The 25,508-nt window shown below is 44.6% G+C and overlaps 1 protein-coding gene across 2 annotated transcripts in view; it reads right to left on the reverse strand.

Moving 5' to 3' along the window:
- Window positions 1-15,069, reverse strand: part of LOC113960995 (zinc finger SWIM domain-containing protein 6-like) — a 203,023-nt gene extending 187,954 nt beyond the window's left edge. For both annotated transcript variants that reach the window (XM_027670957.1, XM_027670958.1), the window contains exon 1: window positions 14,538-15,069. In XM_027670957.1, the coding sequence (XP_027526758.1) occupies window positions 14,538-15,069 (532 nt within the window). The remainder of the gene's footprint in view (window positions 1-14,537) is intronic.
- Window positions 15,070-25,508: the final 10,439 nt, after the last annotated feature.

Consider the following 25,508-nt stretch of genomic DNA (forward strand, 5'->3'; position numbering starts at 1 on the left):
TATTAAAAACCTTACAATCATCAAGAATGTATTTTAAGTTTTTAGCAATTAAGAATTGAAGGATTTCAAAAGGTTCACAACCACTGCATCTAATGAGGCAAATTTCACATTTTGCTTTACAAAAAAAAGGTCCAAATCTCAACTGTCTGTGGCATCTTCAAAATAAACAGCACAGGGTTCAGTTTTGCTTTTGCCTTTGTGTCTTCTTGTCACTACTACATGGTGGGGGGAAGGAAGAGAAGGAAATGAACTAAAACCATCATGAAGCTCAATGAGAAATGCAGCGTGGACCTGTATATTCACCATATTTCACCATTCAAGATACGTTTTTCCTTCTTTTAAGGAAGTTGGTATTTCCAAAACTGATGCACTGCAGCCTTGGCCTACAGTGACCATGAGATTGTGGAGTTCAGTAGTGGGCAAGAAGGAAGCAAGGCAATGAGTAAGATTGTAACCATAGACTTCGGGAGAGCTAGCTTTAACCTCTTCGGGGATCTTCTTGGAAGAATCCCATTGGAACATGCCCTAGAGGGATGAGGGGTCCAAGAGAGCTGGTCAATATTCAAGCACCACTTCCCTCCAGGTTCAAGAATGGCGCATCCCCATGGGCAAGAAAGTGAGCAAAAGGGTTAGGAGACCTGTGTGGATGAACAAGGAACTCCTGCCAAAATCCAGCCATAAGCACATGAGGTGAAAGCAGAGACAGGTCACATGAGGAATGTTGTCAGAGTATGCAGAAATGCAACAAGGAAGGCCAAGGGCCATCTGGAATTAAATCTGGCCAAGTATGTCAAGGACAACAAGAAGTGCTGCTTCAAATACATCAATAACAAAAAGGAAACCTAAGGATAATGTGGGCCCACTACTGAATGAAACAGGGACCCTTGCAAGAGAGTACACAGAGAAGGCAGAGGTACTGAACACCTTCTTTGCTTCAGTCTTCACTGCCAAGGCCAGCCCAGGTCTGGAGGAAGGAAGGCCTTTGGTTGAGGAAATATGGTTTATAGACCATTTAGTCAAACTTGACATCCACAACTCCATGGACCCTGACAGGATGCATCCATGAATGCTGAGGGAACTAGCAGACATCATTGCTAGGCCACTCACGATCATCTTTGAAAGGTTGTGGAGATCAGGAGAGGTGCCCAAGGTTTCAATCATTATGCACAAAAAAATATCTTTTCTTTGCTTTAATACCTGGTACAGTGTTATTCTTGGGAAGATACTATTAAAGGGTACCTCTTAAAGACTCAGATAAGTCAATTTTGTGCCTGTTGTTTCTGTCCAAGTATTCTTAGCTAAAACAGACCCAGTACTTGCATCAACTTGATGGAAGTCTATCAAAGCACTTGATGCACTCTAAGATCTTCTGGGGTACATGTAGCAGAAAATGTGTGGTGAAAGTAATTTCATGAGTCACATCTAGTCTGCACACAATTTAATCTTTAAAGATGAACATATCTAAAGATAGTGCTGGATGAACTAAACCTGCCACCTGCACAGCATAACTCTCTATTTGGCTTGTGTGGCAAGGTTTTGGTAGCAGAGAGGGCTACAAGGGTGACTTCTGTGAGAAGATGCCAGAAGCTTCATCCATATTTGACAGAGCTAGTGCACCCCAGCCCCTAGACAGACCTAACGCTGGCCAGAGCTAAGCCAATCAGCAATGGTGGTAGCACATCTGCAATAACATATTTAAGAAGGGGGGAAAACTGCTGCACAACAGCAGCCAGGACAGAAGATCAAATATGAGAGCAACAACTCTGCAGACACTAAATTCAGTGAAGGAGAGGTAGGAGGTGCTCCAGGTGCTGGAACAGAGCTGGTGGAGACCATGGTTAGGCAGGCTGTACCCCTACAGCCCATTGAGGTCCATGGTGGAGCAGAGATCCATCCACCTGCAGCCCATGGAGGACCCCACGCCAGAGCAGGTGGATGTGCCCTGACGGAATCTGTGACCCCATGGAGAGCCCATGCTGGAGCAGGCTCCTGGCAGGACCTGTGACCCCATGAGGGACCCATACTGAAGCAGCCTGTTCCTGAAGGACTGCACCCTGTGGAAAGGGCCCATGTTGGAGAAGTTTGTGGAGGACTGTCTCCCATGGAAAGGACCCCACTCTGGAGCAGGGAAAGAGCATGAAAAGAAAGGAACAGCAGAGACAATGTGTGATGAACTGTATCAGGGGTTAATTACTCTGATACTTTTGGTCTGTGTTTGGCCCAGCCAGCTGTAAAAGTTTTGTTCTTTCCCTGCCAAGTTATGAGAAAACAAGCACTGATAAAATGGGAAATTTGTCCTTGAAGAGAGTTCTTGTATAAACTATATTTAATTGGTATTCTGTGATTGGCTAATCGTTCTCCAAGGTCATGAGAAGGAGAAATTGAGGAGGAGGAGGATGAAGTAAACCCACCGACTCAATTAAGAAAGACCCCCCTAGGTGCAGTACGCAGGCACAGGGAAAGCCACGCGTGCGCAGAAGAGATATTACTTGCATAACTGGGAGGTGGGACTGAGGGCCTCTGGCTGGGCAGTGCTGGCCACACCTACCTAGGATGAGGTCACTCAGTTAATTGTATAAAAAGCAGATAGCTCTTCTTTGGAGGGAGCAAGCTTCACATCAAGGACAACGTTGCCTTTTGGCAGGGACACCTGCCAATTTGTGAACTTACTGACTCTCCAAGGATGCAGCTTCTGCTATGGGTAATTATAGGCATTCTAGGTCGGTAAGATAACTTTATGAGCAACAGCTGGGTGCCTGGGGAGGTCGTGCTGGGGGCTTATTTCTCTCCTCCTTCCTCTCTTTTGGGTTTGTTCATTTTGTTGGCCACCTCTTGGTAATAAATATCAGTTTTGTTGAGCTTCCAATGGTGTCATGGTTTCAGATTCAGTATGGTCCAAACCCCTCTCTAATACATGAACTGACCCCATTCCCCATCCCCCTGTGCTGCTCAGGGGAAAGAGCTAGAGAATTTGGGAATGAAGTTGAGCCTGGGAAGAAGGGATTGGTGGGGTTAGGTGTTTTAAGATTTGTTTTTTATATCTCATTATCCTCCTCTGATTTGATTGGCAATAAATTAAATTATTATCTCCAAGTCAAGTCTGTTTTGCCCATGACAGTAATCACTGAGTGATCTCTCCCTGTTCTTATCTCGACCCACAAGCCTTTCATTATATTTTCTCTCCCCATCCAGTTGTGGAGGGGAGTGATAGAGTGGCTTTGGTGGAGACCTGGCAGCCAGGCAAGGTCAACCCACCAGAAACCGTCAGGAACTCACTGGCCTGAATTCAAATAACACCAAAGTGGATAAACCCAAACAATTTTAACAGTAGTAGTTATCTGAACCCAGTATGACCTCTTCCTCATATCTTCAAAATTAAAAACCTGAGAGTTGTCTTAGACTTCTCTACTAGGTCAAAAAACCTTGTATAACTTCACACCTATTGCAGCAACAAAAACTATGCAAAGGCATGGCTAGTGGCACATTTATCATTCAACAAAAATTGCCCCATGGACAGTCTCCCAACAGTGACTGGAAAGTAATCCATCTGCTGTCTTTTGGGAAGGTGCAAGATGAAGGTCCAAAGAGAGGAAATTATAGCAAGCAGCTTCTGGCCATGCACCAGACAGCATTCTCACCTTAAGCTGGTGTGAAGGTATTTACATAATGCTTCTGGAGGGCTTTGGAAAGGATGGCAAGTAAAAGTCAGGATTCCTTAACCAGTTCTGCAAAATTCTGAACTTGTAAGCAAGTCTGTACACAAAGAACTAGTTAAGTTCTTCTGTTTTTTTCATGATAGACTGGTTTTCACTCAACCCCAGAGTTGTGATGAGAACATCCACTGTGAGCTGTCTGTTCCATTAACAAACATCAAACCCACTGTGTTTTAAGTTTGGCAGGTTTGAGGAGGCTCACTCAACTGTAGGACACAAAAATCCCAGGCTCTTAAATGCCTTTCCAATAAAATAATGCTTTTTGACTCAGGAAAAAAGTCTTCCCCAGATTAAAGACAAAACATACTTGGTTACAAATAAAATGTAACCAAAAATACTTTTTCTAGACTAACCTGAATCTGTTTCACAATCTTGGATTTATGTAAATATAATAATTAAAGTACACACATCCACCCATAGCAGAAGAAATAATTTAAGAATTTCATTAAGATAAAAGAAGCCTACAAATACTGCTACTCTCCTCTTCCCCCACTCAGGTCCTGTAAGCCTTCATCCTTCTTGGGATAGTACTTCTTACACTGAATATAGCTTAGCCAAGCTTCGAAACAAAATGCTTTTGTTGTGACTATGTTTAAAGAACCTCTTGCATTACTTGTGGAGCTTGTTCTTTTTCCTAGTTGTTAGCTTCATGTGAGCAACAGAACTTCATAGAGCTCAGTACACTGTTCTTAACAGCCAGTTTCTCCAATTGTATGTCTTCAAAATAGCAAAAAGGAAGTAGGGGTAGAAGTAGAGGGGTTAAAAGGAAGACAGCCATGAAAACAAACTAATTGGTACAAAAACTGAAGGACTGATATAGCTGACTGCTTTTCATTAACTAAATGGACTAGAGTTCAAGCTGGTACTTCTTAAACCTGGCTTGCAGAAATCATGGTCAGTTCACAAAAGTATCACATTAAACACCTGTGATCAGCCTAAAACATAATTTGACAGAAAGGAGACCTCTAATTTTAGAAGACTCTTAGCAGTGCCACAATGGAGCAGGAAAGACAACAGGCTAAGAAATTTCCTCATTTGAGGAAGGTGAAGTATGTAGTTTAAAAGCCTAGATAAACATGTACAACACCACCAGCAGAAGTTAGGAAGGAAACTAGACACTTCCATTAGGGTTGGAGGTCATGCAGGATCCTTTCTAGCAGGAGACAACCAAGAGAGGTAAAGTACCCTGCTATGTACAACTTAAGGACTCAGTCTCTCACTCATGCATATCTTAAGAGAGTCCGACAGCCAAAATCCTCTAGGCAGACCTGTAGGAGGACTCCAGGAAGTGAGCAACCCAGATCAATCCTTCCACATCAAAACAGGCTACTGTTAAAAGCAAGCCTTGTGGATAAGCTTTAATCTCCCCCTAGTGCAAGCAGTTGAGAAAGCCAAAGCATCCTATCCCAGACAGGCACGCATAAAACCCCATTAAATCTCTCTTTACCACAAAGGAAAGTAATTTTTATCCTGAAAATGGACTCATTTACACTGTGCAGTGTCCAACAGGGCTTCCAATGCACTTCTTTCCTCCACCAGTTCTGCACAAGTTTAGTGCTGCTTTTAACCACTGGGGGTAGCATGGTAGGGGGACTCGTCCCTTGGTCAAGGTGTTGAAACAAGAAAAAACACTACAGATGAAGAGATGTGGAAGATGGCTCACTCATACAGGCCCAACACACATCACAGCTCAGGAAAGGCCCATGCTGCCATCTCCGGAACAATCAGGCCACCTTTGCCAATGGTGAACTTCTAAGCACAGCAGCTTGGTCTCCTTTCCCCAGGCAACAGTCAGAGCTTCACGATCACTTTAAGCTAGTCTAAGTGTGACTGACACAGAAATTAGTCCTGCACTTCTCAGTACCCTCATCTTGTAATCTAGTCTCCCTTGAATCACCAGTAGCACTTTTTTGGCCAATAAACCAGGTAAAACTCACCTAGCAATATCTGAATTCATAAGCAGGGCAGTTGTCTGGCTCACCACACAGCTCCACAAACCCTGGCACAAGGTGCAAGCTTGAGAACTATAGCATCCCTTTGACAGCAGGCTGCATTTAAGCCAGCCTAAAGCAACCACATAACTTCAGGGTGAATGACACAGTAGTCTTAGTTTGCAAATGACAATCATGAAAACACTTTCCAAAATACGTTTTCTGTTATGGGAGTAACACAGTGAGGAACCAATCAGTAAATGAGTCACAGCAAATGAGTCAGTTATGTTATTTACCATATTCATGATTAGAGTATTTCACAGTGGAAAACATTTGTTAAGCCTGTTTCATAGTCCATCCTTGGAGGAGTTCACCAAGTGACAAGAGGGAGCAAGCTTGCTGAAATGGGCTCCTGGAGGACTCCCACTCATAAGGAAGTGTTACAATCACACTGTGTTGCTGTATCAGCAGCTTTCCTCACAGCATCAGGCTTGGTCAACAAGGAATGTGCCAGAAAAGGGAGGGGGAAGAGTGATAACACTGCTAAATTATAACTGGAAATACAATTTCAACTTCTCTCAAATAAAGGTTTATGGCTTTTGTAATTTATATTTGTCAGGCAACCTAAGGTTACCAGCCTTAGAAAGAAGACAGACATCAAGCTTGTATTTTAGCTTTAAACCTGTATTTACAAAGACCATAGACTATTGGTCTCAGCCTTTGATCAGCACACCACCTTTATGACATAATCCAGGTTTTGTAGGCCAGTACAACAGTCTCTGAACAGCTAACACGCACAACTCAAGTTAATGGAGGCCCTTTCATCATAACACCAACTTCTAATACCTATATCACTGCACCAGCATGCCCATGTCAGGGCTAAGGAGTTGTAACCACCTCGCTGGACACTGCAATTAGACAAATGGAGCACATATCACTAGCAAACTTCAACAGCCTCCTGCTCACAAATATATTCATTTCCACAGAAAAGCAAACTGAACAAAGGCCTGGTAGCGCTTTTGCCCATAAAAGAGGAGTTGTTCAGTGCTGAGAGCAGGGTGTGATGGCACTGAGCTCTGCAGGGGATGAGCCTGTCAAAGGTCCCTCTAACCTATGCTGAATGTGTTGCTAGCAACTTACACTACTTGTACCCAGCTACTGATGGAAGATTAAATTGTAGGCTACCTCAGTAGCAGTCCCACCACCAGCCCACGCTGCAAACGTACCCTTCCCACTGCACTTCAAACCAGCATCAGATGGTAGGAACTGCAATACAGGTGGATGTGTTTATTCCATCACACCACACTCCCCCATCTCCAGGTTCAGAACATTCATTTCCTTATCAAGGTCACATGCAATGCTATCCCTTCCAAACTACCTGGCCCAAAACACAGCTACAGATAACACCCCACCCACCAATAAAGCTACATGTATGCTAGGCTAAGATACAGACCTCTTTTTACACTCATGCTGCTGACTCCTCCACCTCATTCACACATGTAACTTCTGCCTGAGGTGCTTGTGTTATATCATAACATCACCTGCCCCACCTCATCTTCTCACTCCCATTGCCAAATAATTGAGTACACCGAGGTCCCTGCCTGGAATGCTATTCTACCATTGAGCCTTTGCTGCTTCCAGTGCAGTGCATCACACTGGGATGGTTCTCACCAAGGTCCCCAGTGGAAAGCTTTTCTGGAAATGCTTCAGGATTTATATTCCTCTACCTTTCAGCACTTCTGTAAATTGACAATTCCTCTCTCAGAAGTTTTGACCTTTACTATCTTTTGTGACTCTCCTTTTACTTCCAAAAAAATCACAGATCAGTGTCTCATTGCATATCCTCCTTTCAGTAAATGTTTCTCAATAATCACCTTTACCTAACTTCATTTTGTTATTCAAGGAGGGAGGGGAAAATGGACCTCATAACAGGCATGATTCACTGAAGTGCATGCTCATGATTCACATCTCTTCCCACTTATCCAGGCTAACATTGCACTCCCCCCATTCTTATTCCCAGGTCAGCACAACATATAGCCCTGAAAAAAAACCCCACCCTCTCAGTTTTTCTCAAGTCTGGGTATCACAAATATTCACTACTATGGAGGGGAAAACAAACAAAAAAAGATAGAAAACACATACTTGCTCTTCCTAAAATTAAGCCATTTATTGCCTGTTGACGAGAATTAAGACACAATTTGACTATATCTTATAATAAAAGAAATTCCATTATATTCTATGATCTTATCAATGCACATTTAATTCTGTGAATAAATCTGTTTCTAACAGTTGTACAAAAGTAAATGGCTCTGTTTTACCACTGTAATGGAGTCTCAACCATGACCCAACAGAAATAGCTTCTGCTTCTGATAAAGTACAGTTCAACAAACACCGTTCAATTAAATAGAAAGTTGGTGCTTTCTGAAAAACAGGATGTATCTGACACACAAAAGAAATATTTATAAAATTTAAATTAGGATATAAGGTTAAAACAGAGAGCAAGAAAACACCCACTTCATAACTTTAAATGTATTTTACAATTTCAAAAGCTACAGGACAGCTAAATTACATTTTGCCAACCTGCTTTCCATTTTGAAAGCTTAGATTTTTTTTCCTACAAAATGAAACAATCAGCTTCCATGCCTTCTCTAATACCCATTGAAAGCAGACCACGTAGTCGATCCCTGAAAACTGACAGTAAAACTAAGTGGTATGCTGCTTCTAGAAGTAGGACTAATCAAATTATTCTCAGCTTCCTCATCCCATCAGACTGCCAATGTATCTGTTACATCAAGTCCCATTCATAGTCACTGCCTACCATTCATGCATTAGTAGCCCATTTAGCTAAAGACACCTCCATAAATTCATGCATTTAGATTTGACCAAGAAAGCTGCATGACAGTTCTCTCACGTATCTCATCTTCAATAACAAAGAGCTAAAAAACAGTTACACATTTTGTCATCCCCATCCCTCTGATCTAGAAGAAGCAAAATTGAAGTTTCATGCTTTATATAATATAGCTACACTAAATCCAGATACAAAATATAGTGTATTGATATTTTATCCCCAAGAAACTAATTTTAGTCAGTTTGCAAGGTTTCAGTTTACAACCTAAATCAATGAAGGAACTGAGACTCATTTTGCATGTACAACAGCAGCAGTACAGCCAGTTATCACTGGTCATAGCACAGCATTTCGGAATAAAAGCATTCCAGGTTTCCTTCCTTTAGTTAATATATTAATCAATAGTCTAAATTAATTGTTTTTTCCCTGTTCTTGAACTTTTAGAAATCGGTCGACTCAGCAGCATTGTCTTGAAGAAGCATAAGTCATGCTTAATGTGGTCACAGAGGCCACCCTTGTAAATACGCAAATGAGTTTCATTAAAACTTTGTCACCCTCCCAAAGCAGTGTACTGTATTCCTCAAATATGAGAGGAAAACTAAGTGCTTCATTGAAGCAACTGCTGTGCAAGTAATCAATAGCTAATTGTAAAGCTCTTCACAAAATGTGGCTGACTAGCTCATGTTTTCCAGAAGATTATTTGTAGATGTTTTTGTTAATGAATTTTTAACACAGTCATTTTATCTGCCATCCTTTTATGGCCAAAACTGCAGGTAAGTGGCAAAAATGACCAGCCCCTAAGCATGTGAAATCCTGAAGACCATACTATCTACATTTATTTATACTTATCATAAATGCACTATCAATACCATCATTAATCACTGAATGTGGACTGGTGCTCTATGAGCTTTAGGCCCAGTCAAAATATCAATACTGAATGTAAAAATTAAATATTAATAAGGCACACCAGCTGCTCTTGACAAGGGTAAGCTAGAAGCCAATTTGCTGAAGAGTTTGTGCTGCCACTATGCCTTGCACACATAGCTGAACACTAGTATGCAGAGAGAATACAAGCCACTAGTATAAAAGAATCAAACTTTAAGCATGAGGAAACAAACCTGAGACAGACAGTGACAATAAAAGCCTTTAACCCAAAATCTTGCTTTTAACACAAGTTTAAAAATACAAAAATAATTAGAATACATGCAAACTTGATCCTCTATTGTACTACAGATTGTAAATTTGTCTCACTTGATCGAATTTTAAGTGCCTCAATGGTTGAACGTTTTTTATTCATTAGTCATTATAAATTTAACACTGTAGTCAGCTGCACAGTTCCCGCACTGTATCTGCATTACTACCCAGCTGTCAGTAACCAGTTAGCAGTTAAACTTAGCATGTGTTCAGTGTCACTTCTTAAAAGTCATACAATTATGCAACATTTGATTTTCCCAGCCTTTAAAATGATCATTTGAACGTCAATAACTTTGTCAAAAAGAATATATATATATTAATTAATGCCCACTTCTGTGAAATTTCTGTCTATAGTGTCATTTCCCCCCTTATTTTTCTGACAATTCTTTAATTTATTAAAGGTCTGAAACCAATTAACAATGAAAGATTCCTTATGTAAACAGGCAGATTGTTAAATAAAGCAGGAAAAAAGGTAAATCACCTGAAATTTTAGCACATTAATTTAGTAAATGATCTTCTGATTTATCTGACCAGCTAGTTCTGCTAGTGTGAATTTAAGCTTACTGAGTTGTTTTACTGCATCCTTTCAATTAGCACCAGACCTTCACAGTCATTGTCCATCTATTTCCAAAGCAAAAATTTCCAGATATTTCAAGACTGTCAAATATAAACTTGCAACAAGGAGTAAAGAGAATAAAAAATAGATAAATTAAAAAATTAAGCTCTCCTTCTTAAAGCATGTGATGGTGCACATGACAATTATCTTAAAATATACTTCAAATGCAGTTAAAGTTTCCCCTCTTTCACACCTAATTTTTCATTTTTCAGAAGGGTTTAATAAAGCATTGGCTAAAAACCCCACATTAGGAGACACTTCAGTCTATTTCTGATTTGACACAATTTATTAAAGTATCCTGTACGACTACTCAGCTCCTACAGCAGGCCTCTTACCAGTTCTCACTTGACCACTAAAGAATTCTCTGTACTTTAGTTACTATTAAAAGGCTACACTCCTCCGGTCTGTTTATGCATTTGCAGAATTAAGTCAGAAAAAACCTATTTTAAGATAGTGACTTACAAGTTTTTTAGACATCCTTGTCTTCAGTAGTGGGGCTAAGGCAACAGACAATGCATATTGCTACCTCATCAGGGGAGAGCATGGTAATGCATCACAAAGGCATCACATAAATCATCATTGGCATTCAGCTAGAAGGAGAATGCAAACCAGCATACAGTACCAGCCAATATCTCTAGTGATACAGGCCACAAAAGGTTATGAAACCATGTCAAGAGCTGCATACATATTCAGTTAAGAGAAGTTTTTTACATAGGTAGTTTTAGATAGTAAACCAAAAGGAAAAACTGGAATTTCAAGGAGACAAAAACCTGCTCTAGTTTTGGGAGATCTAACAGGTTCATTACAAAAAAGCAAATTATATGGCAAAACATTGCAACTAGTTACTGATTTTTAAGGAAACCAATTTGTCCAATGCCAACTTTTAAATTGTTTCAGCCTACCCTCACAGATTTTGCTTTAAATTAACTGTTCCTCTCTTAGAGTGCAGAGAGAGCACACATACACACAAGCATCAGTTGTTGACATGACAAGTAGCTCAAATTCAAGAATTGCTACATACCAAAACATCTGATCATATACAGAGATGGAATTACTTACATAAACTGAAAGCAAACTTTGAAACTAATTTCTTGGGAGCAAGGAAAGCCTTGAATTTAGGGAAAAAATGAAATGTGAGAAACATGAAAACTGATCCAAAACAATGAAAAATTTTGTTAGGTCATCCCAATATAAACTTTTCTATAAAAGAAGACTCCTTGTTCTAAAAACTAGGATGGGAAGTGGTTTACAATTAAGGGCATTATCCAAATGCCTCTTAAACACTGACAGGCTTGGGGCATCGACCACCTCTCTAGAAAGCCTGTTCCAGTATTTGACCACCCTCTCCAAAAAAAAAAATGCTTCCTCGGGTCCAGTCTGAACTTTCCCTGTCACAGCTTTGAACCATTCCCATGCGTCCTATCACTGGATGCCAGGGAGAAGAGCTCAGCACCTCCCTCTCCACTTCCCCTCCTCAGGAAGATGGGGAGAACCATGAGGCCACCCCTCAGCCTCCTTTTCTCCAAACTAGACAGAGCCAGAGTCCTCAGCCGCTCCTCACAGGACATGCCTTCCAGCTCCTTCACCAGCTTTGTTGCCCTCCTCTGGGGGCAATTCAAGGACCTTCACATCGTTCTTAAATTGTGGGGCCCAGAACAGTACCAGAGGTGAGGCTGTACCAATGCTAAATACAGCAGGAACAATGTCCCATGCCTGTCAGTGTTTGAAGCATTTGGGCAATGCCCTTAACAATACAATTGATGTTTCATATCACCAGCTTCCACTATTTTTGTGCAGCCTTAAAAAATAGGCTCATATAAGGTAAACAAACAAAAAATTTAAAACCACAAACAAACAAACAAACAAAAAAACCCAAACCAAACCCAACGGAAAGTATTTTCAGCAGTAGGTATAGCATTTATTTAGAATGCAGTTAAGGAGTCCAGAAGCAGCAGTCAACACTTCAGTTCTATTTAAGCATATTTTCTTTCTTCACATTGACCCTTGCCAACATCATTCCACTTTTGAAGCCAGAGAAAAAAATTACTTTTTTTTCTTTCACAACTACTCATTGAGGCCTATTCCACTGCTGAAAGCAAGCAAAGTCAAGCCCACACCGGGAGTCCTAGAAAAGACTTCATCTTTTATTTATCACCCCTTGGCTTTATTTTCACAGTGAATTCCTAGCTTAAATGCAATCAACCAAAAATCCCTCCCTATGTGCACTCCTGTCATTCTCCATGGCTTGCAAAGAGAATGAAGTGCAAGCAAAAGAGGAAAAAGAAACAAAAAACGTCTCAGCACTACCAATCAAACTAAAAAGGCCCTACTTCTGGTTTTGCCAGTCCTGAGGAACCACAGATGCACCTCAGACCTTTGAAAAAAAGAAAGCCAAAAGATTAAACTTATAAGAAACTTAAAAAAAACCCAAAACTAATTTTTTAAAACCCTTAAATTCTCTTAAAACTCTCCAGAATAAAAAAATTAAAAGTAAAAATTAAAAAAAAACCAAACCAAGAAGAAAACAACAAAAAACCAACCAAACAAAAAAACACGTCTTAAGCTGAACTCCACCTAGACAGAAGGCGCTTAACCCAGGAACAGCAACAGACCTTCTCTTCAGAAAGTAGAAGGCAAGTTTGCAGGATGCCCGCGAAGTGAAATCCGCTGCGGACAAGGCCGAGGGAGAGCCCAGCACCCTCCGACCCCGAGGCACAGCACCGGGATCAGGGCTGCCGCCACAACTCGGCACGGCTCAGCCCCCCATGGCGCTGCGAAGAAAAGGCGAGCAGCAGCCGCAGCTGAGCCGAGCCACCGCCAGAGGACGGTCCGGCCCAGCACAGGGCGGGACAATGACCGGCCGCGCGGAGCCGCCATCCCGCCCTGCCCCGATTGTCGAGCCGGCAGTGAGAAGCAATAAAGAGTCTTTTGTCCGGTTTCCCCTTTGAGGGGGATGGTGGGGGGGCGGAGGTGCAGAAAACCGATAAGAACACAAACGTGAAAGTGAGAACAAAGTGTCCAGTCGCCGCCGCCTCCTCCGCGAGGCACCGCCGCACAGCAATGCGCCCGGGCCGCACAAAGCGTCAGCGCAGCATCCCCCGCGGAAGTTTCCAGGGGGTTCCATAAACCCCCTCCCCACAAAACCACCACCACCCCAACGGGGCCTGCTTGCGGGTGGGGGTAGCAGCTCACACATAGGCAAGACCTCCTCCGTCGGGGCGGAGAGTACCAACCTCCGGTGCCCTTTAAACAGAGGTAGGGAGGAGTTAATCAGGGGTGCCAGCCCGCAGAGGGGGAAGAACAGTGGCAGGCGGCGGCCGCTGGGTGCGGGAGCAGCAGCGGAAGGGGGAAGGGAAGCATTGTTCCAGGAGAAGAAAGCGCAGCGCGTTTCTCCTCACCTCGCCGTTGTCACGGAGGGGCTCATTCTAAAGTAATTTGTGGGCCCCTCCGCGCCCGAGCTGCGGCAGCTCCCCGCCGTCACATCTACCCGCTCCCCTCAAGCAGTAGGGCCTGGGCAGATCGCGCCTCCACCCTCTGGCTTGCCACCGCCCTAGAAATGCCTTTGTTTGCAGCTTCTCCCGCACCGCACACCCGCTCCTGGGGGCCCCCACCCTCTTTTAATTCTTTATTTTGGACCGCGGCTCATCCCGCCCTCTCCCCCCGTCGTCCGCCTTCTGCTGATTCATTTCCACCAGCGGTCCCGAAGAGGGGGGAGCGGAGGCATCTCCTTGCCATTGTGGCTCGGGGTATGGTGATGACCCGGATTGCCAAATGTGGGAAGCTGGGAGGGAGCAGAACCAAAGGGGATTACACTCTGGATTTCAGGGAGCGGACACAACGTGTCGGGAAAGTTAAAGGAACAGGCGAGGGGCAGCGTGCCCAGCCACCCTGTCGGAGACCGGGCAGACCGCTGGCGGCGGGCGCCGTGGATACGTCACGGAGCAGAGGGAAGGAGTTATTCCGTATTCTGGACGTGAGGAGGAGGAGACTGGCAGAGGAAGTTGCCCGGCCCGAATTACAGCCTGAGAGTGCAGGCCGTACCGCGGGGGGGAGGGGCTGGAGGGAGCTCCCCAGCCACACGCGCCAAGGAGGTGGGGTGGCTCCGGCCGCCAGGCCGCGCAGGAAGAGAGGCAGCTCCCCGGATAGCAGGCGGGTGATCCGCGGCTGAGGAGGCCTGCAGCACCCTGCCCAAGTGGCCGCGGCCCGGCTCCGCAACGCGGTCCCGGCTGGTAACTCACCGACTTGCAGGACGTTATCGACACAGCCGCCATCTAGAAGAGCGATGCCCCTGCGAAAAGGCAGGCGGTTCTCGTCGACGGCGGCAGTGTCCGCGCCCCCGCCGGGCGCGGTGCCGGCGACGGCCCCCCCGGGGGCGGTGGCGAGATCCTCGGCGCCGGTGTTGAAGGAGGAGTACATGCAGATCTCCCTCTCACTGCGGGGGAAAGACCAGTAGACAATCCTGCGCTGCACCGGCTCCGGGATCCGTTCGAACCGCTCCTCCACCTGCTGGAAGGGCCACTTCTCCGCCACCTTGCGAGCCGCGATGTCCAGCAGAGACTCGGGGCTCTGGGTCTTTCCAAGCGGTAGCAGCCCCAGGGCGGCGGCGGCGGCAGCAGCTACAGTAGCAGTTGCGGAGGAAGGTCCGGCGCAGAGCGCCCCACTGCCGAGTTCAGTGCCGCCCACCCGCTGGCCCAGCCTGCACGCCAAGCCATAGCCAGGTCTGCAGCAGAGGCGCTTAGCGGGGAAAGGGAGTTGACCACGCTCCGCCATGATCGCACTGCTTCTAAGCAGATAGCGGAAGTGGATATACCCTATAAAACGGCACCAGGAAGACCGCGAGCCATCCCCTGGGTCACGCCCCCTCTTCCCTTACATGGCCGTGGGGGGCGGTGCCGGCTCCCTCGCCCACGGTGGGGTGCGGAGCCTTATGCAAATCGGCGCCATAAACATAAACAGAACAGCCCGAGGAAGGCTTGTTCCGCGCGTTGATGAGGAATGGTGCGTGCGCGCTCCTGGCGCAGGGACGTCCTGCCAATGTGTCGCCTTCTCTCTCTCTCCCCCCCCATGTCACGTGCGCAAGCCCGAGAGCGCCTCGCACGCCTGGTGGGAAAGGGGGGCGTGGCTGGCGGCGCCCCTCTCTGACACCATGTACGGAATGGAATGCGGGGGCGGGGTCGCTGCGGCCTCAATCCGGTCACCTCCGCTAGGAAAACTGGTAGGAGGCGGGTGAGGAGAACTGTGCTCCGTAGCCGGAAAGTATGGTAACGGCTGAGGCGGCCACTCTCACCTGCGACAAGGTGGGGGCTGGTCGACCCCTAGCGCCTCGCCCAGGGGAACAGAGCGACTCCCACCTTTCGCTGGAGTTCCGCGGGAGTTGAGGGCTGCTGGGAAGCGGTAGAGGCGCCTTGGAGGGCAGGTAGAAGGTGCCTACGGGCGGCTCCGTGTGGGGTCGAGTGGCCTGGCTTGGGCTCCTGCGTCAGAGGCGGGCTGAAATGGGCGAAGCCAGAGTGTTATTATCGGGGTGCTGCTCTTCTGGGGCAGGATCTGGGGTGGCTGAACCCACGCGTTCCCGCAACAAGCCCTTGAGGTGGCTCAGTGAGGCGCGACCCAGATTTCCCTTCTATTAGAGGCACTACGGTCATTGGGCCGCGGGGTGAGCCCCCGTCCCGTGTGCCTGGCGTGTGCTGGCTTGCTGGTCGCGCGCGTGCTGTGGACGCGTTTGTGTGCGGGCTGGTTGTAGACCGGTGCGAGCTTCACGCAGCCGACTGGCTTCACAGGTGGTCCGGCTTGGAACCGCTCTGGTAGCCCAAGATGAAGGGCTCCGTGCCACGACCCGCGGTGAGTAAACTGAACGCAATTAACGCGTTGTGTTTGTCTTGGTGTCGAAAAGGTCTATAAAAAGGCTGGTGTTAGGCCATCTGTCCCGGTTAATTTTTGGCAAGCGGTGCGGTGCATAATGCTCGTATTTGCTGCAGAGCGTGAAGTGACAAGGATTCTTTTTTCTTTCAGTATTCATTAAAAAAACATACCGCGACATATGGGATCATACTGATTCCTCAAATTAAATGGTCTTCCTGAAAAAACATAAAGAAAGAAACAAAATGCTGATAAGCTACAGTAGCAGGCTGAGGATACGACTCCTGCATAGCAACTTACAGTAAGTACAAATAACATCAAGTTGACTTGAAACTTAATATCTACTTTTGTTTCTGCCAAAAACCGAGACTACACCAATAGTTTATTTAACAGGTGATTGAAGAGCTTTGCAGAAACTGTGTTTTCTGTTAAAAATGGATGGGAAATTCAATGAGCTGTATAAGACTTGCCGTCTGATTTTAAAAAAAGATCAGCAGAAAACCTGAAGATGGTTTAAAATATGCAAGTATTTGCTTTTTTATATGCTACTAAGCTTGTAGACAGGTAGAGAATCCTTTTACATCTAGGTATAGAACTTTTTTTTTTCTTTTTCTGCTGTCAGTTGTTTATACTAAGAAAATGGATAATGATTTTTAGCCAACTAAAAGGGCTAAACTGTGTTCAGCAGAGTTAAGTTTCGGTATATACTACAAGGTGTTTTTTCTTTGGAATCATGAGAGCTACCTTCTGAACAGGAAATGAGTATAAAGTGATGCTTGTGCTTCTGGGTATAGACTGCACAAAACAGTTACTCTTGAGGTGCCAGTTTCATAAATTCACAGATACCTTGCTGGGATATTAACTTGCATATTCATTATTTGAGGCATATATTTTAAAAGTGATCTACTGGATTTATATACTTAATTCCAACTAAATTTTGGAGGCATTTGGGAGCCTGAGTACTACAGACAAAAGATAAGGATGAATTGCTTTATTTTACTGTTAACATGGTATTGATTTCAGTATTTCTGGGACCAGATAAATGGAATATGTAGAAGGTAAAAAATTAAGAACTTCATTATTCCATGTGTACAAGAGCAGAGGAAAATTACATTTTCACCCCATCACTCTTTGTTATTAATAATTGTTCACATCTTGAAGTAATTTTTCTTCTATGTTCTTCTAGCACTATTTCTGTTTTAAACAAGTTGTGAGACACTGGGGAAAGAGACAGGTTGAATTTCAGGAAGGTGAGGTGGTGCCCTGTTCCATACTCCAGCCCCTTGGAGCCTCCTTGGGCAGCCCCGGAGCAGCTGTCAGTCAAAAGCAGCCCGGGAGCACTCCCCCATACCACACCCCCTGGAGCCCCTACACCAGCCTCAGATTGGCTAACACACTGCCCCTCACTCCGCCCCAGAGCCCCAAAATGGCCAGTGGGCCATAAGTCCTACCTGGGGGGGGGGAAGGCCACAGCAGGCTAGAGCAGATAAAACCAAAAGCATGTGGTCTCCATGTGGTTGGATCCTACCGTCTGGACATGTGGAAGCTGGACTTGCATGGGACTCCAGGTGGTAGCTATAATTCTCCCTTTTTCTCTCTCTTTTTTTTTCCTTCTTCAAATCTCCTTTCTTGATATTTTACAGGCAAACTTTAGAAAATAAGGGAACTTGGCAAAAGTTTAAAGGGCAACATTTAACCAAAATAAAGCATTCCACAAAGCATTGACTTAACACATGCCAACCCATGTATGGGTTTGCCTGTAAAAGCGTGTTATTTTACCTCCTGAGAAAACGTGTGTAGCGTCTTCTCCCATGTGCCCTCTCAAGGTATAAAAGAACTGAAGGTCCTTTTAATAAATTCGGCAGGTGAATTTTTGGAGCTTTGTATATTTTTAAACTAAAACTCCTTCGATGAGCTCAGAGGATGAGCCTGGGGTCTTACACAAGTGTCTAGTAAATCAATAAAAAATGCTCTTATAAGTTGGGTAATGGCTGTTCTTTACCAGGTCTTAGCCCCCTGCTGCAATAAAGATAACACACTAATGCCACTGGAAGAATTCTTCATGTCATAGTAAAGAAGCTTTATAGTGAAAATTGGGAAATTAGAAAAATGAGAGATGTGCCAATAAAAAATAAAACTTCCATAATAAGCAGAAGTAGCCCATGTGTCAGTTATCTCTACTTAGTTATTCTTCTGTCATTTCAGATCTGGGTAGAAATTATCAAATTCACTTTAGAGATCCCAGATAAAAGCAGGTGGAAAAGCCCATAGATCCACCTTTTTCATCCATCTACTACTCAGTAGTTGCAATGGAAGACAGGTATGCAGCTGTTTTGGTTATTATTATCTATAGTAATATAGCAATATAAAAGCATAAAAATATCATGTAAGAAAACCTATAAGGGAAAAGAAAGAGAAAGAAAGGATATCACCACCGACGATCCCGTGATGAGACTTGATTGATGCAATTTCAATATCTGATGGTCAAAGTCTTGATCCGTCAGGGGTGGGGGAAGCCTGCGAAACACAAAGTCCGATGGGTTAATATATGCTCAGGCTAGGTGGGAAGGCCCAGATACCTCCCCTGGGGGGGAGCTTTTAGTCCTCTGGCAGAAGGCCTCAGAAATTAGTCTGGGGGTGCTTCAGGAGTCTTTGATGGTTTACACCAAGGTTGTGAGTTTGATCCCAGTATGGGCCCGTTCACTTAAGAGTTGGACTCCATGATCCTTGTGCATCCCTTCCAACTGAGAATATTCTGTGATGGCCCCTTCTAAGACATGACAGCTGCCTCTCACATCAGCATAGTTGAGCCAATTATACCTCATCAGAAGGGATGAATACCCTTAGGCCTACATTCCGAGGGGGAAGGGTGTGGGTGTGAATGTAAGGGAGGACAAATTGGCATGATAAAAAGCACCATCCTGTCTCCACAGTCTGCCTCTTATCTGGCTCAAAGCCCAGCTTGTAGCCTCTGATGGTGGGTGTTCACCCTCTCTGTCTTATGTGAACCAGAGGCCTCACCACCACACACCCAAAAACACCTCCTCCTCGGGTGCAAACCTGGCCTCAGCAAAGCACCCTGCTGCCTCCGCAAATGGGCATTTGTTTTGAGTCATTAACCATTAACATTTCAGTCTCTCACACATACCTGAACTGTATTTAAATTTATAGTTAATTTTATCTTTCAATGGATATTCTTGTGCAAAGACTTTGCTAAGCTGAACATTCATTTCCTCTTTTTCTGCCTCATGGTTTTGGGAGGTCTGTATTCCAGAGCTATGCAGAAAGGAATGGCTGCAAAACAGCAACCTTGATTTGGTTAACTTCCTGAACATAATCAAAGCCTATTCTGTCAGCTACCTGGAAAAATACTTGATCACCACTTGGTGAAATTTATTCTTAATAATGTTTCAAAGCACTAGGCCACTTGCAGACATTTTTTTCTCATTCCAGTAATACATGCAGGGCTTGAACATTTTACCAGTTATGGTGATTTAAAAGAAAGATCACATACAGCTGCACAGTTTTGTTTGTATGAAACAAACAATGGACTAAATGGAGCAAAATGGATTGCAGACAACCTAATGCTGGCCAACACAAGTCACCCTGGTGGTAAAAACTATAGGGAAATATGAGAACAAGAACAACAACCAACCATTAAGAGGAGACATGGCATTTAAGCTGAACAAGAGTCCAGATTCATTTGCTGAAAGGGTAGGGGGTCAGAGATGAAGAGGAAGAAACTCAGAAAGGGAGGTTAGAGGGCTCTTAGAACTTTAAGAAAAAAGAACAGTTATTCGAGGTGTTGGCACTCAAATAATCAAATACAAAATGACTGCTGGGCCTACTGAAACAACTGATTTTAAAATGCTAAAATTAGTACCTTTTAACGTGTTTATTTATGGGGTTTTTTTTGGTAACTAAGCAGTTCTTATAAGAAAGCTGTAGGTTTTATGGATTGTACATGTCTTCTGTGATTTGTCATTTGAAATTTTGAAAAACACTGCTGTAGGTAAAGGTAGTGACTCTGGAAATTTAAATACAGGAAAAATGGGTATTAGTGATGAGTGTTAATGAAGTTATCGTCTTAAGATTGGTCAATGAAGAAAATCATGTGCTTGGTCAATACCTTTGGTTTTACAATGTTTTCTTAAATAGTTACATTTGTTATGTTCAGAAATTATTTTTAATTTAAGGACTTCAAAATAAAATGTTTGCCTTTTAGTAGCCTTTTAAACCAAATACTCTAGGATAAATATTGCCAGCTCTTTAGAGTCTCTCTGTTAAAGTGAAAATAAACGAGCAGCAGCAGTGAATGAGCCCTTTCAAAGTGCAGGTTTTTATTCTAATTAAATTCCATGATGATTCCAAAACTGGAGTCAGACTAGAATCTAAAAGCATTTAGGAAAATGTACTTAAAATACCAGGTGTGCTTTACAAGTCTTCTATAATAATGAAAAGCTACAAACATCGTAATCCTTGACATTCGTGTCCTCTGCCTTTCTGTGGCTTGATACTTGATGTATGAAGTCATTCTGAGATGAACTGAAGGAGAGGGCATTGTGTGTGCCAGAGTCCCAGAGCTGTGTGAATTAATGCTGCTCTGTATTTTCTCAAGGAATGAGCACATTGTTTACATTTATTGAAAATAAACCCTGGGAATGAATTATTTCTTCCTTATAAGGAGCCTTGTGTTGGGATATCTGTTGGGACAGTTTAGTTTACTACTAAGTTACTAGGGATAAAAGCATCACTGTTACAAGCAAAATGATATAGTGAAAGTGACTTCTTGTAGCAGTAAACCTGCATTATATGGGAAAACTGTGGTTTAAGCATGTTTTAAAATGGCTTTTTTTGTGGTCTCTGCTAACTCATGTTTCTTCTTCCCAAAATCCCCCACGGCCAGTTCTTATCTCTGTCTCAGGAATGTCCTGAGAAGATATCAAGAAGTCTTCTCATTGGACCTTGTTAACCCCTTCCTTATTTGGCTGTTCCCTGCTTGATTGATGTTTTGTAAGACCCCTTACCTTACATGGTCCCTTTTGACCCTCCCAAGAGCTTTATAAACCCCTAACCACAATAAACTCTCTCTCTCGCCTCCTCTCCACGTGCTGTGTGCTGTCTCTCTCCGGCTGCCATGGGAACACGTGGTTTGGGGGAGGGGTGAGCACCTAACCCCTCCATGCGTCCAGGACCCTGAAGAAACCCCTGGAGCTGGAGTAACCCCTTCCCTATCCACCTCAAGCCTTCGGAAATGGAACCCCACAATGGGAGGAATGCACCCAGAACTTCTTTAAATCAAACATGTTTAACTGATTTAGAAGATTCAAAATTTCAAATTAAAAATACCGTTATTACACTCACAAGCTTTTCTAAACTTTATTTTAAATGATTATATTTTTTCTAATGTAAAAATAAAAGCAAATTTTATGAAAACTTAGTTTTAAAATAACTTTCTTCTAACTATTTTTTCTCAAGTTAACCAGTTGCAAAATTCTACTAATTGATCTACTATCATGAACACCTCAGCACATATAACGTACAGAAAGTGAAGTAGACTGGTGTTCTAAATGGAAACATGATTGGACTGCCTTGTTGTGGATAAGCCTCCTATGCTAACAAATCTTTTTATCTTCTCCGGCTTCCTTCCTTTAAACTCCATTTTACTTTAGGCTTCCTTGCATTAGACCAAAGACCTGCTTTGCCATGGCAGTGTAGTGGGTTGACCCTGGCCGAATGCCAGGTACCCACTAAAGCCACTCTCTCACTCTCCTTCTGCAACTGGACAGAGGAGAGAGAAAAAAAACAGCTAAGGATTCATGAGTTGAGATAACACTGGGCGAGGTCACTTACTGATTACCTTCATGGGCAAAACAGACTCAAAGTGGGGATATTACTCAAATTTATTACTAACAGGATAAGAGCCAAAGAGTGAGAAACAAAACAATCTTAAAAACACCTTCCTCCCACCCCTCCTTCCTTCCATGTTCTCCCTCCTCCCCCCCAGCAGTGCAGGGGGATGGGGAATGGGGGTTACGGTCAGTTGTTGTTACTGCCGCTGCTCAGAGAGAGGAGTACTTCCCCTGCTCCCGTGGGGTTCCTCCCATGGGAGACAGTCCTTGATGGACCTCTCCGGTGTGAGTCCATCCCTCGGGCAGCAGTTCTTCCCAAACTGCTGTCCCGTGGGTCACTCCTCCATGGGGTGCAGTCCTTCACAAATGAGCTGTACCAGCGTGGATCCCCCACAGGGGACACAAGTCCTACCCGGGAAAAACCTGCTCCAGCATGGGCTTCCCTCTCCAAGGGCTGCAGGTCTCCGGCAGGACCCTGCTCCATTTTGGACGTCCCACAGGGTCACAGCCTCCTTCATGCATCCACCTGGTCCAGCAGATGGGTCTCTGCATCCCAATGGTCCTCCATGGGCTGCAGGGGGACAGCCTGCTCCACCATGGTCTTCACCATGGGCTGCAGGGGCCTCAGCTCTGGCGCCTGGAGCACCTCCTCCCCCTTCTTCTGCACTGACCTTGGTATTTACCTTGTTGTTCCCATGTTCTCACTCCGCTCTTCCCTGGCTGGAATTTCTTCTGCACAACAACCTTCTGTTCTTAAATATGTTATCACAAAGGCGTTACTATTACTCCTGATTGGCTTGGCCTTGGCCAGAGGCAGGAAGTCTGTCCTGGAGCCGGCTGGCACTGGCTCCATGGGACAGGAGAAGCTTCTAGCAGCTTCTAACAGAAGCCACCCCTGTAGCCGCCCTGCTACCAAAACCCAGCCATAGAAACCCACTACAGGCAGGCAACATAGTAATTCTCAGGCAGAAACTCTGCAGGAAGACTGGCATCAATCCACTAATGTAAGGAACAAAAGGCATTGCTTACCCAGATATTCACCTATGACAAAGAAAGAGAAACAACGTATACTAAAAATTCTCAGAAGTGCATTTTCCAGGATGTTAAGTGCTGGTAAAATGGCTTTAAAGCCAAAAGAAAAAAGACCAAAAAAGCAAAAAAAACCCCAAACCCAAACCAACAAGCAAAAAACCACCACCCTCCCCAAAACAAAAAGTCTCCCATTTCAAGGAGTCTGAGACCAGACTCATTTGTGATGGTGAGGGAACTGTACTTACAAGGGAACAGCTTAATATGCTAAATAATGAAGCTCCTGTCTTCATGCTAGAGATGCAGTTCATATCTGTAGGATACCTTGTTGTTCTGGTGCACCTATGAGAAATAAAAATATTTTTTTATATATAGGTGTATCGCGAAGTTATAAGATATCCAAGTTCCAAAATCTGGACTTGAGTATCAGGGTCTTTTTCGGCCGGATAAGGGAAATACAAAAGTTCTTAAAAATTAAAATCTTTTGGGACCATTTTGTACACAGGGGTTCTTTTCTCTCTTTGGGCTAAGAATAAAGAAAGATCCATCATCTTTGACAGGGGATGCCTTGCAGCCAATCAGAAGAAAGGGAAAGCCCCCTTTCAGAGAAAAGAAACCTTTTTAGGCAAAAATGAATATATTAAACTTATCTGAAAAAGGGTGGGATTTTGTGAAACTATAAAATGTATAAGATTTAAACCCAAAGGGTCTTTTTCCCCGGAAATTCGGTGAGAGAAAGACCTGGTGCACTGAATAAATTCTTCCTTGTTTCTTTGTTCCCTGAGTTTATGCCATCTTCCTAAATTTGAAAGAGGGATTTTTCCCACAGTTTTTGGGGTCTCGTCCGATTCCTGCGTCCACAGCCCTGGGAGTGGGAACCATTGTCCTTGAACGGCGCACCCGCCTGTTTTTTGGCGTTTCAGGGACGTGGTGCCTGTTTTCGGGTCTGTTGCAGCAAGGGACTTGGGACAGACGGACTTGGAACAAAGAGAAAGAAGGACCAGCCAGTAATTTTAAATCAAGACTGCAGCAAAGTTAACCTACAGACAAGACCCCGGTAAGACTCAAAACAGTCTATTTTAATTCTGATAGTGTGGATCGAGTAAAAGCGAGGGTGTTTTTATGACGGAGACATACCTGGGGGGGGAGTTGGAGTCTCTCTCTTTCTTTCTTTCTCTCTATCTCTCTTTTTCTCTCTAGGGAAGCAGCCCTCGGCAAGAGAAGGAGAGGGGGCGTGCCGCAGCTCGCTGCACCAGTCTGGTTCCCGGTTGAGGATGGGGAGGGGTGTGCCACGGCTCGCTGTGCCGTTCTGCTTCCCGGCTAAGAGGGGGAGGGGCGTGCTGCGGCTCGCTGCCCTGGGTCCCTCCAGAGAGGGGCGAGGAGTACCTTCGAGCACCGGCCCCCGGCAAGAGAGGTGGAAGCAGGAGGAGCGGGAGTGGCGCGGTGCAGCCCCGAGTTCCGCCGGGGTTTGCCTTTGAGTGCTGACCCCTGACAAGAGAGGGGAAGGCGTGCCTTCAAGCGCCTGCCCCTGTGCGAGAGAGGTAGGGGTGTGCCTGCGCAGCCTCTCCACCGAGCTGCAGGTCCTAGTGTCACGTAAAAAAAAAAAAAAAAAGAGAGAAAATAATTAGAGACCCTACACGCACTATCGCTACTGAAATGGGGGCTAAATCCAGCAAAGAGGCTGTGGGAAAGAAAGGAGAGAAGGTATCAGAAAAGCCACTTCAAATCCCTCCAGATAGCCCTCTGGGAAGGATGCTAGATTTCTGGGGAGAGACAAAAAGGATGCGGGGAAAGGATAAAGCCACAATGATCCAATATTGCATCTACGAATGGACAAAAGGGCCTATAAGGCAAGACTATCTCTATTGGCCTCAATTTGGCTCGTTTGAGAGTTGGATTTGCAGAGCATTAAATCGCTATGTCAATGCAAAAGAGCCTTTTAATGCAAAAGAGAGCGATTATGCTGCATGCTGGGTGGGGACTATAGGTTTATTCCCAGTCTCTATAGCAAACGGAGCTAGTAAACACCAGAAGAAAAAGAAGGGCCCAATATGGGACCCTTTAGAAAACCTTCCAGAAAATCGTCCTCCCTATAATCCTGAGAAGAACGAAGGAAATGGGGCACAAAATCCAGATACAGCCCCTCCTCCAAGCCCTCCCCGCACACGGGAAAGGGCTAGGAGAGAATGGGAGTCAGAAGCACCTGAAGCGCCTGAAAAACTCTATCCCCTTAGGGAAGTTCCAATGCAGGGAAGGCAAGGGGGAGTGGGATATGTAAATGCCCCATTAACTAGCTCTGAAGTACTTTTCGAGAATTTCGAAAAGAAATTAAAAAATTATTGGAGGACCCACTGGGCTTGGCTGAACAATTTGATCCATTTTTAGGCCCAAATATGTACATATGGGATGAGATGCAATCTATAATGGGAACGTTGTTTTGTGTAGAGGAAAGGAACATAATTAGAACCGCAG

This window comes from Neopelma chrysocephalum, unplaced genomic scaffold (genome assembly GCF_003984885.1).
Source record: "Neopelma chrysocephalum unplaced genomic scaffold, ASM398488v2 Primary Assembly neopelma1_97010, whole genome shotgun sequence".
NCBI classification, from domain to species: Eukaryota; Metazoa; Chordata; class Aves; order Passeriformes; family Pipridae; genus Neopelma; species Neopelma chrysocephalum.